This window comes from Hypanus sabinus, chromosome 21, assembly GCF_030144855.1.
Source record: "Hypanus sabinus isolate sHypSab1 chromosome 21, sHypSab1.hap1, whole genome shotgun sequence".
Taxonomy (NCBI): domain Eukaryota; kingdom Metazoa; phylum Chordata; class Chondrichthyes; order Myliobatiformes; family Dasyatidae; genus Hypanus; species Hypanus sabinus.
In genome coordinates, this window is record NC_082726.1 from 26,343,598 (window position 1) to 26,357,046 (window position 13,449).

Consider the following 13,449-nt stretch of genomic DNA (forward strand, 5'->3'; position numbering starts at 1 on the left):
GCTCTCCTCCGTTATGCTGTGTTTAAGCTTGGAGAAAATTAGAAGTCGGACGTTTGATACATCTTTTGAATTTGAGCAAACCTGGCGACCTTTCATTCAATATTTTCATATGATATAAATTTTCTTCTTTTTTACTTTTTTTCACTTTTTTAGGTAATCTTTTTTCTTCTTCTCCATAATGTTTCAGATTTGACTGGACGATTTTTCCCCTTTTTTTTGTAGTTATATCCTCAAATGGAATGCCCAGTCTTCTCCTTTTTGTTTTAGGTTAGTTTAGTGGGGTTTTTTTTCTTCTCAGTAATAGAAATTTTGAGTCTTTTTTTTGAATTGTTAAGAGGAATTGTGGTTCCTTTTATTTATTAGTTCAATATTATTCTATATATGATTTTGACAGTGTACACTCCTTTTTTGTTTGTACTTTTATTGAAATATATATTTGACATAACTTCTCTGATTTGTATTTGTCTTTAAATATTTTGAAATCAATAAAAAAAGATTAAAAATGAAAAATGATGAATACACTTCACAGACTGTCTGCCTGGCATCAGTGGTTGCATAACCAGGACTTGTGATATGCACTAGCTGCTCATATTACCATCCACTGCCTGAACCCATGGCTTCATGTCACCGTAATCGGGGGCTAAGTAGGTGCGACACCTTACCTAAGGGTGACCTACAGGCTATTAGAAGGAGGAGTGCCTTACACATTCTTAAGTAGAGACATATCTTCATCCTACCACCAAATAATCAGCTTTTTTGAAATGTAATAAATGTGTGCATATACAACAGTACAGCACAGGAACAAGCCCTTTGGACAATGATGTTATACACAAGTAATTAAATGCCTAATTAATTACAGTCGGCCCTCCTTATCCACAGGGGATTGGTTCCAGGACCCTTCGCGGATACCAAAATTTGCAGATGCTCAAGTCCCTTATTCAACCTGTCTCAATACACTGGACCTTAGGACCCAGCGGAACCCCAGACCTTATTTAACCTGTTTCAGTATGCTGGACATGAGGACCCGGCTCTGAATGCGTAGTGTTTCTGTTCACGAAAATAATCACGATTGAAAATAAAGCAGAAATAATAAAGCGATAGGAAAGAGGTGAAACGCCATCGGTCATTGGAAATGCATTAGGCTACAGTCAGTCAATGATTGGAACAATTTTAAAGGATAATTGAGAAAGGCTCTGTCCCGATGAAAGCTACAATTATTACTAAGCAACGCAGTGGTTTAATTATTGGGTTTTGGGTTTTTGATCCTCCACATCAACCCGGCATGGTGGAGAGCGCACTAAGAAGCAGTCTGTCACTGGATCGAACTCAGGAACTTCCCAAGCTCGCGTGCTGAAACATACGTTCTTAAGTGTTTTATATGCATAGAAAGGTAAAATATATACTATATATTAAGACAAGGTTGACATAGCCGGAGGTGGTAATAAGGATAAGCTCTCACTACCTATAAAGTGCTTCCACATGGCTTGTATCACAAAAAGCCTCTGTCAACCAAGTCCAGCTCCTGGCCTTCACGTGGTAGAACTGTTCCTACCAATGGGAGAAGGGGCAAAGGCGGGTCTCTGGCGCCTCAAAACCAGATGCTTTGGGCAGGTGGGACTCGTTAGTCCTGGTTGACTGCCCACCTAGGAGAAGGAAAACTCTGATTTTAAAACCTCCGCTGCCTTGTGGCCACACCCGATCATGGGAAAGGCTGTGGGAGTAAACCCTGAGAAGAAATCCGGAGCCAGAGTCTCATAGGTGGTCAATAGGGAGGACTTCATCAATCTATTGTCTGGTAACTCCTGCAGCTGAAGAGGCCACCATGTGTAATGATCTTTGTGCCAGTAGATCCTGACCTCCGAGGCTGAGAGAGTGGGACTGTCTCCGTGCTAAGGCTTTTTCACTATAATATCTTTCAAGCACAGGTCCTTGTGTTGTGCATCTTCATCTTCTTTCTTCAGAAGTCCTACAGCGATGGGAGAGCGGTGAACCAACAGGTGCAGGTGACCACTGAGTTGCAGTTGCAAACCTGCACGTCGGCAGCCCTTGGACAGATGGTCATTCTCCTCTGAACCCAGGGCAGTAGGGGAGTCCGGCAGCATCCAGGGTGACTGGGTAGCCCTTTTTAGGACAATGCTGCCCACCTTGTAGTCAGGGAGGGGCCTAGAAAAGGTGGCCTAAACATCGCCTGCCCTAGATCGTCTGGCCAGTTAACTGTAACTGACGGATCACCCAATCATTTCCGTCAAAATCAAAATCAAAAGAAAAAGATTCTCCGTCTAGGAGCATGGAACGTTCGCACCTTAATGGATAAGGAAAACACTGCAAGACCTGAAAGGAGAACAGCTCTCATTGGTAAAGAACTTGCTCGTTACAACATTGACATCACAGTGCTGAGCGAAACCAGGGTTGCAGATGAGGGATTCATCACAGAGCTTGCCAGTGGCTGCAACTTCTTCTGGAGAGGAAGGGTGCAGAACGAAGACAGGATCCACGGGGTGGGCTTTGCCAAGGGGTATCCTGATGAAACAGCTCCCCGACCTGCCTGTTGGCATCAGTGAAAGATTGACGAAGCTGCATCTGCCCCTCAGCCAAAATCGACATGCAACTATTATTAGTGCCTATGCCCCCACCCTGACCAGCCCTACTGAAACCATAGAGCAGTTTTACGCTGACCTTGACTCCATCCTGCTGTCAGTGCCGGCCAGTGATAAGCTGATCTTGCTGGGAGATTTTAATGCCCGAGTCAGCCAAGACCATGATCAGTGGAGTGGAGTGCTCGGCAGACACGGAGTCAGGAAGATGAACAGCAACGGCCTTCTGCTTCTCAGCAAATGTGAAGAGTGTGACCTCACTATCACGAACACAGTGTTCAGAATGGCCAACAAATTCAAGACAACATGGATGCACCCTAGATCCAAACAATGGCATCTGATCGATTATGTCATTGTCCGTCAACGTGACATCCGAGACGTAGTCATAACATGAGCCATGCGAGGAGCACAGTGTTGGACGGACCACAGACTCCTGCGCACCACCCTCAAGCTACACATCGTTCAATCTCACAAAAAGCGTCCAAAGGCAGTACGGCCATCCTTTAACACCTCCAAACTTCAGCACCCTCCGTGTCTAATTTCAAAATACTCTTAAACAGAAACCATCAACAAACCAGCCACTCACGGGTAACCCAATCCAGAAATGCAGCCACTTCAAAAATGCTATAACTTAAACTGCAAAATCAACCCTAGGCGCAAGAAAGCGCACCCACCAAGATTGGTTCAATGAGAATAGCACCATCATCGATGACCTACTCACTAAGAAGAACAAGGCATTCAAAGAATGGCAGGAAGACCTGAACTCCACCTGCAAAAAGGACAGATTCAAGTCCTATCAGACACTCGCTCAAAGGGAAATCCGTATAATGCGTGACACATGGTGGAATAAGAAGGCGGATGAGGTTCAGCACTATGCTGACACAAACAACACCAAGCAGTTCTTCAACACCATCAAGTCTGTCTTTGGTCCCTCAAAGTCAAGCATAGCTCCCCTGCTTTCTGCAGATGGATCCTCGCTTATCAAGAACAAAAAGGGCATCAACACCAGGTGGAAGGAACACTTCAGTCAGCTGCTGAACCACCCCTCCACTGTCGACCAGTCAGTACTCGACCAGATTCCCCAGAGCCCAGTCCATGAACACCTCAACAACACCCCTTCCCTGACCGAGGTCAGCACAGCCATCAAACAGATGAGCTGTGGCAAAGCACCAGGCAAGGATAACATTCCCGCCGAACTGTTCAAAGCCCTCAACCAGGAGTCACTCGAAGCATTCCAGGATGTCCTGGTCAGTATCTGGGAAGAGGAAGTAATGCCACCTGACCTTCGGGATGCTGCAATAGTCGCCCTACACAAAAACAATGGCCCGCGCACAGATTGTGGAAACTACTGGGGCACCTCCCTACTTTCCATCGCCGGCCAAATCCTGGCTCGCATCATCCTCAACAGATTTATTTCAACATTATCTGAAGGAAACCTCCCAAAATCACAATGCGGCTTTCAGCCTAAACGCAGTACTGTGGATATGATCTTCACTGTTAGACAAATGCAGGAGAAATGCCTGGAGCAGAACATGAACTTGTATTTTGTCTTCATTGATCTGACTAAAGCGTTTGATACTGTCAACAGAGAAGCCTTATGGATCATCCTCGGGAAACTTGGCTGCCCTCCAAAGTTCAGCAACCTCATACGCTTCTTCCATGACAACATGATTGGAGATATTCTCTCAGCTGACGAACCCAGCGAGAAATTTGACATCTCCAACGGTGTTTAAACAGGGCTGTGTGTTTGCACCAGTACTATTCAACCTTTTCTTCACTCAAGTACTAATGCATGCTGTCAAAGACTTAAACCTGGGCATTTATATCAAATACCGCCTGGATGGGTCACTTTTTGACCTACGTTGCCTTGCAGCACACACAAAGACCCTCCGAAAGCTGTTCATAGAAGCGCTCCTTGCAGATGACTGCACACTCATGGCGCACCAAGAGGACCACCTACAAACAATGGTCAGCAGATTCTCCGCCGCATCTAGATTGTTCGGCTTGACAGTCAGCCTCGGTAAAACAGAGGTCCCCCTGCAGCCTGCACCTAACAGCACCCCGCCACAGCCATGCATCACCATCAATGACGCACAACTACGGAACGTTGACAACTTCAAATACCTGGGGAGTACCATCTCCAGCAACGGTGCCCTCGATAAAGAAATCACATCCAGGATCCAGAAAGCAAGCCAGGCACTCAGAAGGCTCCTGGTCAAAGTTCTGCAGCACAAAGACATTTGCCTCTCCACTAAACTGAAGGTTTAGTGTGCTGTTGTGGTCTCATCACTTCTATCTGGCTGTGAAACCTGGACACTGTATCACAGACATGTCAAACAGCTTGAACAATTCCACAATCGCGCTCTGCAATCAATCATGCAAATCCGCTGGCAAGATCATATCTCCAACCTGACAGTCCTGGACCGAGCCATTTCCACAATGATTGAATCCAAGGTTTTGAAAGATCAACTCAGATGGACCGGCCATGTGATCCGCATGGTTGAGTCCAGAATGCCATGTCAGTTGTTCTACAGAGAACTGGAGCAGGGCAACCGTCCCAAGGTCGCCCAAGGAAAAGGTACAAGGACAACCTCAAGTCAAACCTTAAGTGGGCCAAACTCCAGCCCCGCGATCTCTAACACACTGCTGCTGATTGGTCCAAGTGGTGCAACCTATGCACCAAGGCAGCCGATAACTTCCAAGCCAACTGGCGCATGCAGCGCCTCAAGGTGAGTCAAGAAAGACACAGGAAGGCGTCCGCTCCTGCCCCAACAGGCGGTGCTCCTTGCCCCATCTCCAACTGTATCTGCACTTCGGACTTTGGCCTCAGAAGTCATATGCGTGCCCACAGACATTGACTGCGCAACACATTCGTCTTCCTCGGACTTCGAGAGACTACTACTAAGATAAACATTTGACTAACTGATGCTAAATAATACTGGATGTACCTGTTCCGACTTACTCAGTAAGAGAAATTACAATTTTTTTGATCCCAATGCCCAATAACCCACACAGTCCTCCCGTATACTTTAAATCATCTCTAGATTACTTATAATACCTAATACAATGTAAATGCTATGTAAAATGGTTGCTATACTGCGCTGTTTAGGGAATAATGACAAGAAAAAAAAAGTCTGTACATGCTCCACCAACAAGTGCTGGAAAAGCACTTACAGGTTTTCGCGATTCACGGTTGGTTGAATTCGCGCATGCGGAATCCGTGGATAAGGAGGGCCGACTGTAATTCCTTCTACAAATACAATGTCCATATCCCTCTATTCTCGGCACATTCCTATCTTAAGAGCTTCTTCAATCCTCTATCAAATTTGCCTCCGCCATCACCCCTGGCAGTGCATTCCAGGGACCCACCACTCTCTGTATAAAATAACTTGCTCCATTTTAAACTTAACCCCCTTTCACCTTAAATGCAAACTTTCTAGTATTATATATTTCAACCCTGGAAGAAAGATACTGACTGTCAACTTTATCTATCACTCTCATAACTTTATAAACCTTAATAAAATCTCCTATCAGCCTCCGTCACTACAGAGAAAACAACTAAGATTGTAATCTCTCGTTATAGCACATGTTCTCTAATTCAGGCAACATCCTGGTCAACCTCTTCTGTTCTCTCTGTGACATCTCCACATCCTTTCCTTGATGGGGTGATCAAAATTGCACACAGTACTCCAAGTGTGGCCTATCAAGAGCTTTATAAAACTTCCTATATCTTGAACTCAGTGCCTTGACTAACATAGGCCATTTGTCTTTTTTATTAGGCTACCAGCTTGTGTAGACATGATGAGTGAATCTTAGCTGAAACATAATTACTATATATGAATGGTTACTTTGTCTGTAGGTCATTTTGAGTATTGTGGAACTTAGATTATCAGGACCTTTGCACCATTTCTGCCCACAACTTAGAGTCCATGTGCAATGTTGCACATGCTGAACACCCCACGTATTAAGGATTGTGTTGAACTGAAATTTCATAAGTGTTTTTTTTTTTTGCTTTTTGCAACTATAGCAACTATAGCAATTTGACAAATACACAAAACCATATTTCACATTTCACAACAGAGGACACATTCATGGTATTGTAAACTTTCTATTATGTGTGCAAATATTTCTTTGTAAGATTTAGCCTTATGAGAGTGTGGGTACCTGTAATGTTCTGAAAGAACCACCAGTAATATTTCAGGGGCACTTCAGATCTGCAGGAGAAAGGCAACCATAGTAAGTTATAATATGCAGCAAGGCATCATGAGTTACAACACTGCAACACATGCTGCACTGTCACAGAAAACAACCCAAGATTGGAACTTCTTATAGCAATGCTCTCCAATTTGGTCAGCATCCCGGTCAACCTCTTCTGCTCCCTTAATGCATTTGGAAAATCATGAATGTAGCACCACTATTCAAGAAAGACAGAAAGCAAGAAACTATGAGTAATTTTGAAAATGTTGTGACTCATTCTATTCAGATAATCACATGATTATCCATGTGGATTTATGAAAGGGGAACTGTGTTTGACAAATTTTCTGTAGTTCTTTGAAGAAGTAACAGGTAGGTAAAGTAGCAGATCTCCATGTTTAATTTCCAGAAGGCATTTGATAAGGTTCTTCATAAAAAGTTACATACCACCACATAGAATTAGTTGTAACGTATTGAGATCTCAATGGGATTGGCCATATAAAAGAAAATGGATAATGAAGGTAACAGGGTCATATTTAGATTGGTAATCAGTAACCAAGAGGTTGCCACAGGGGATCAGTGCTGATTCTTCAACTCTTCGCAACCTATAGTAATGACTTAGATGAAGAGACAAAGGTAGATGATGAACATGTTAGAAGAGGACCCAGAGAGCATGAGAAAGATGTAGAAAGAATAATTGTGGCTAAAAAGTTCACATGCAGAAGAAAATGTGAGGTTTCCAAGTATGCAAGGAAGACTGAAAAAGAAAATTATTATGTACATGGAGTGAGATTGCAAAATATTTCAGAACAAAAGATATCAGGGGCTCTGGTACATAAAACACAAAAAGTTAGCAGGAAGTACAACAAGTAAATAGCAAGATTAATGCTGGTGTTATTGCAAAGAATGTGGAGTATAAAAGTAGGGAAGATTTGATGCAAATTTATAAGGTGTTGATGAAACAGCTTGTGGAATACTATATACAATTTTCATCTCTGTATTTGTATTTACAGAGTAATATAGTATTGGATATGATGCAAAGGAGATTCATGATCCCCTGAGATGAAGGGGTAACATATGAAGAAAGATTGTGTAGGTAGGGCCATATACACTAGAGTTCAAAAGATTGAGAGGAAATATTATTGAAATAGGTAAGATTCTGAAGGGGGCTCAGATATTGAGAGGATATTCTCCCTAGCTGGGGAGCTAGAAATAAAAGGCATGGTTTCAGAATAAGGGATCACCCAGTTAAAATAGAAATGAGAAGATGAGAAGGAATGTCTCCTCTCATGGGGATGAAAACCTCTGGAATATTTTCCCTCTGAGAGTTGACAAGACGAATCATTGCATATATTAAAGGCAGAAACTTACAAGCATTTGAATTACAAGAGAGTCAAGGTGAATAGCGAAAGTGATCAAAATTGGAACAACCAATATTGGACCTTATTCAAAGATTCAATGACCAATTGGCTTAGTTCTAGATTATTCCTTCTCCTCTTGCTCAAAGGATCAAAAGTAATACTTAAGTGTGATTTTTTTACTTAAGTATGACAGCTATACAACATAATGTATGAAGCATATGTTTTGTCCTGAGATTTTGAGGGATGCAAAGTAAATTGTAATTTTTCTGAATTATTTTAATTAAACTTACCCATCATCATAAATTACTTCAGGGAAGAGGCAGGCAAGAACACTGAGTGGGTTAGCAGAAAATGAGTAGATATTAACCGCATGAGCTGCACTGTGGAGTACTGCAAAATATAGTTAAATAAATACATTGTAGATATACTTCTGACTTGCATAGACCACAACCAGCAGTCAATGTATAGAACAATTGATCAGATACTGTATTTGTCTCTCACCATTGATCTAAGTCAGAATCTAAAACAGTCAGATTCTCCTGCTCAATGGTTTTAACCACACAAGGAACTTATTCAGTTAAGTATATATCTCTTGATAACTTATCTATTTAAGACAGTCAGTAATTAGCATTGGCTATAGGTCTAGGGATATGATTCTCGCTTAAGGTAACGTTAGGGATGATATGTGAGTGATCCCTGGTTCAAATCCCAGACAAGCCCTGTTTTCAGATAATAGGGTGGTTAAGAAAGCATGTGGTTTTTTTAACTTCATTAGTTGTGGGATTGTGTTTAAAACCACAAGGTAATATTGCCACACTTAGATTATCGTGTTCAATTCTGGTCAGCTCATTATAGGAAGAACATGAAAATCTTAGAGCAGTCCAGAGGATATTTACCAGTATGCTACCTGAATTAGAGAGCACCATGAGGACAGGTTGAGCAAACTAGGGCTTTTCTTTTTTGAGCAAAGGAGGATGTCAGGAGACTTAATAGAGATGTAAAGGATGATAAGAGACATAGAAAGAGTGGACAAACAGCAACATTTTTTCAGAGCAGAAATGGCTAATATGAGAGGGCATAATATTTAGTTGATTTTGGGGGAGGTGTCTGAGGTAATTTTTTTTAAACACAGAGAGAATGGTGGGTAAATGGAACAGAGGCAGACACATTGGAGACACTAACAGATTCTTAGATAGGCACATGAATGATAGAAAAATGGAGGTTTATGTGGGAGTGCTATGTGGAAGGGAAGTATTAGATTACTCTTGTAGTAGTTTGAAAAACTGGCACAATGTTGTGCCCAAAGGGTCTGTACTGTGGTGTACTGTTCTATGTTCCATGTATTTGAATTTTTCAGTCTGTCTTTGTAGTTTCTAATTGATTGGCAAAAGCAATACAATTTGATGGGTAAATTTTAAGATATTTTAATTACTGTTCAAATTCAAAGTCAAGTTTATTGTAATATGCACATGTATGCACATGTGCAGTGAAAAATCTTACTTGCAGCAACATTGCAGGTTCATAGCATTAGATACACAAAATTCACAAGAAAAACATTAACTATAGCCAATTTTTACAAGGAAACCTACAATGTGAACAAAAGAAACAGTCCATTTTCATGGCCAAAATGGCCATAGTGTTGCAATAAAAGATAGTTATTAAAGTTATGTAGGATGGTTCAGGAATTGAATGGCTAAAGGGAAGTAGCTGTTCCTATACCTGGTGGGACAGGATTTCAAGTTTCTTTACCTCCCACCCGATGGTAGCTGCAAGAAGATGGCATGGAAGAATGACCTCTGCTCTGTGTAAATTTTTCAATTCAGATAGAATGATTACATCTGTTCCCACTGCCTCGCTTTTTGTGGAAAATCACTGATTAATAACTAGGAAATGGAATCTTGGATGCTTTGGCCTTCCTAATCACAGACACTGAGCAAAATTTAGCAATCCTTCTTCCTGATCTCAGATCAGCTTACAGCATCAACCAGGGATGAGGGTTTGGATCTCATTCATAGAGCAATTTTACGATAGCTGATGCAACAGGATGACTTTCTCCAGATGGATATGTAGAATTAGGGTCAGAGTTTCAAAAGGAGTCACCTATCACCTAAGAGAGATATGAGAAGGAATGCTGTCAGCATTAACTGAGTGGTGAATCTGTAGGATTCATTGCCACAGATGGCTGTGGAGGCCAGGTCATTTCTTATATTTAAATAGAGGTCAATAAGTTCTTGATTAGTAAGGGTGTCAAATATTATAGGGAAAAGGCAGGTTAGTGAGGTTGAGAGGAAAAATAAATCAGACATGATTGAGTAGATCTGAAGGGCCTAATTCTGCTCCCATGACTTATGGTTCTAAGTGGTGTGCACAGAGTTGTACGTACTTGAGAAGATGATAGCAGACATTGCAACCCAACGATGAAAGTCAACGGCTGAATCAAAGGGAATGTAGCGGTTGAGGAAGGTTTCACGCAGCACCGTGATGAGATTGCGGCACATAGTAAGCAGGAGGTACGAGTACATGAAGGAGACTGCAGCTGCTGATCCACGGGCAATGATGAGGCCAGCCCTTGTGGTTTGAGGTACTCCAGAGTGCTCCCTTAAAACAGCATAGTCTGAAGAGAAAGCAGGAGCTCATCAATTTAGGCAAACAATGAAATTATTCAAGAGAGTTCAACATATGTATGTGCAGGTAACTGGGATTAATATTGATGGTTAACAATAAGATGGAGGGCTAAGAGGCCCATATCCGTGCAGTGTGATGCCTTATCCAAAGAGTAACAGCACCATCTCTATATGGGCATATTGCAACCCTCTGGGCTCGACGTCAGATAACTTGATTTCTATGACTGTATTAGTCATCCATATATGCTGTTTTACTTTTTCTCTTTTTTTTTTGTCTGCAACTGAAGGTCATGGCCAGCCTGACCTGTCAGGTATGTCTTCCTGCTCTGCATTTCACAACTCCCACATTTTTGTGTCCATTTTCACTCTTTAACTGTTCCCATTCACTCATTGGCCAGTTGCCTTCTTTACATTTTATTCCCATGGTCACCCTGGTTTCACCCTATTAGAGACATTGCACTCCCCCACCCTCTCAACTTCTCAAAAAACCACACACACAAAATGCTGGTGGAAGGCAGCAGGCAAGGCAGCATCTATAAGAAGTACAGTCAACATCTTGGCTCGAAATGTCGACTGTTCTTCCTATAGATGCTGCCTGGCCTGCTGCATTCCACCAGCATTTTGTGTGTGTTGCTTGAATTTCCAGCATCTGCAGATTTCCTTGTGTCTGCGTTCTTAAAAAGCTCTTTTGCTTCCTTCCCAGTTCTGACAGAGTCTTTGATCTGAAAAATTAGCTATTTATCTTCCCACAGATTCTACCTATCCCGCTGACTATTTCTAGCAGTTTCTTTTTATTTTAGATTACAAGCAGTTGTTTTATCTTTCAAATTATCACACCTACTTACCAACAAGGAAATAAAATTCATACAGTAGGTTATGAGAAACCTGGAAATAGCAGATCAGGTGGAAACAAAGTTTGAGAAAGCCATTCTACTGTTACAGTTATCAATAGGTGCAAAAATTAAAACATTCCAAATCATATCTTTATCTCAACTAATCCATTTGCTGTATAAGACACAATTTAGCAGACATATGTAAAGTACACTGAAGGCCTAGATGAGGCCTGCCTATGTGTGGGAGTGAGTGGATGGGTTTGAGGGTTGGAAAAGGGCTTGCTTTGTTCTGTTGTTGCTGCTGCTGCTTGTGTTGAACATTGTGGGCCTGCTACATCGGTGCTGGAATATGTGGCATCACATTTCACTCTCAGAATTGCTGCTGCAGTTCTACACTGCAGACATTGAGTCTGTCCTGTGCACCTCCATCACTGTGTGGTTTGGAGACGCCACCAAGCAGGATAGAACCAGACTACAGCGCACAGTGAGGACTGCCGAGCGCATCATTGGAGCCTCCCTGCCCTCTATTGTGGACCTGTACTGTTCCAGGTTGAAGAAGAGGGTGGGGAACATCATAAAAGACTCCTTCCGTCCTGCGCACGGACTGTTTGAACTGCTTCCATCTGGTAGGCGCTTCAGATCCCTCCAGACTAAGACTAATAGGCACTGGAGAAGTTTTTTCCCTACTGCGGTCACTTTGCTGAACAGTTGACTGCCGGTTAACTGTCGGCTAACTATTACTTGGATTGCACTACCTGTATGTATAATCTATATTTTCATTTATATTTATCATTATTATTGTTATGAGCAGAGAGACAACATCTGCCGAAAGTAAATTCCTTGTATGTGCACAGGTACTTGGCGATTAAAGTCTGATTCTGATGTTTTAATGTACATGTGATAACTAAATCTGAATCTGAATCTGAATCTGACTAAATGCAAGTAGGGATTTCCACTGAATTTGGCTGAGACTGGAATGAGAGAAAGGTCATAGGTTAAGGGTGCAAGTTGAAATGAACTTCTTCACTCAGGGAGAGGTAAGAATGTGAAATGACCTGCCAGAAGTAGTGGATATGGGTTCAATTTCAACATTTAAGAGATATTTGGATGTAATGGGTATGGATGGCTATGGTCTAGGTTCAGATCGATGAGACTAGCAGAATAATAGTTTGGCACAGACTAGGTCGGCCAAAAGACCTGTTTCTGTGCTGTAGTGTTCTGTGATTCTGATTCTAAATAGAACAAAGTTGTGATCCTCTTGGACCAGTTCCCAGCCTCCTTTATGCCATGGACCAATATCGTTAAGCAAGGGTGGGAGCTCCTGCTGTAGACAATTGTGTTGTTAAAGATGAATATAAAAGTTCGATATGGTAAGTAGAAATTATTTCCTCTGATAAAATCAATGCCAGGCTAAGCTCTCAGTCGTGATGCAGGGTTTCAACCCAAAACATCAATTGTTCTGAGCACTGTGTCTGGCTCTGTGGCTTAGATGGGAAGGGGGGAGCAGAAGAGAGCCGTGATGATAATGGATTTAATAGTTAGGGAAACAGACAGGAGATTTTGTCGATCCGGAAGAGATATTTGGATGGGATGGGTATGGAGGACTGTGGTCTCAGTTCAGATCAATGAGAATAAAAATGTGGTCTTGAACTGAGAATATTGGTAACTTGGTAGGAAGCTCAAAAGCAGGACCTCAAAGATAACAACCCCTGCAGTGCGGGTAGGAAAAGGGTCATGTGGTAGATGAATGAATGGCTAAAGAACTGATGTGGGAGAGAGTGCTTCAGATTTGTAGATCTTTGGGATCTTTTGGGAAAAGTATGACCTGTACAAAAAGGATGGG

At 42.1% G+C, this 13,449-nt stretch overlaps 1 protein-coding gene across 1 annotated transcript in view; it reads right to left on the minus strand.

The window, feature by feature from the left end:
- The window catches only part of LOC132378896 (dual oxidase 2-like), a 148,390-nt gene that overhangs the window by 28,036 nt on the left and 106,905 nt on the right, over positions 1-13,449 (minus strand). The window contains exons 25-27 of the mRNA XM_059946187.1: positions 10,533-10,763; positions 8,440-8,539; positions 6,759-6,808 (exon numbers count right to left, since the gene is read on the minus strand). Coding sequence (XP_059802170.1) covers positions 6,759-6,808; positions 8,440-8,539; positions 10,533-10,763 — 381 coding nt within the window. The remainder of the gene's footprint in view (positions 1-6,758; positions 6,809-8,439; positions 8,540-10,532; positions 10,764-13,449) is intronic.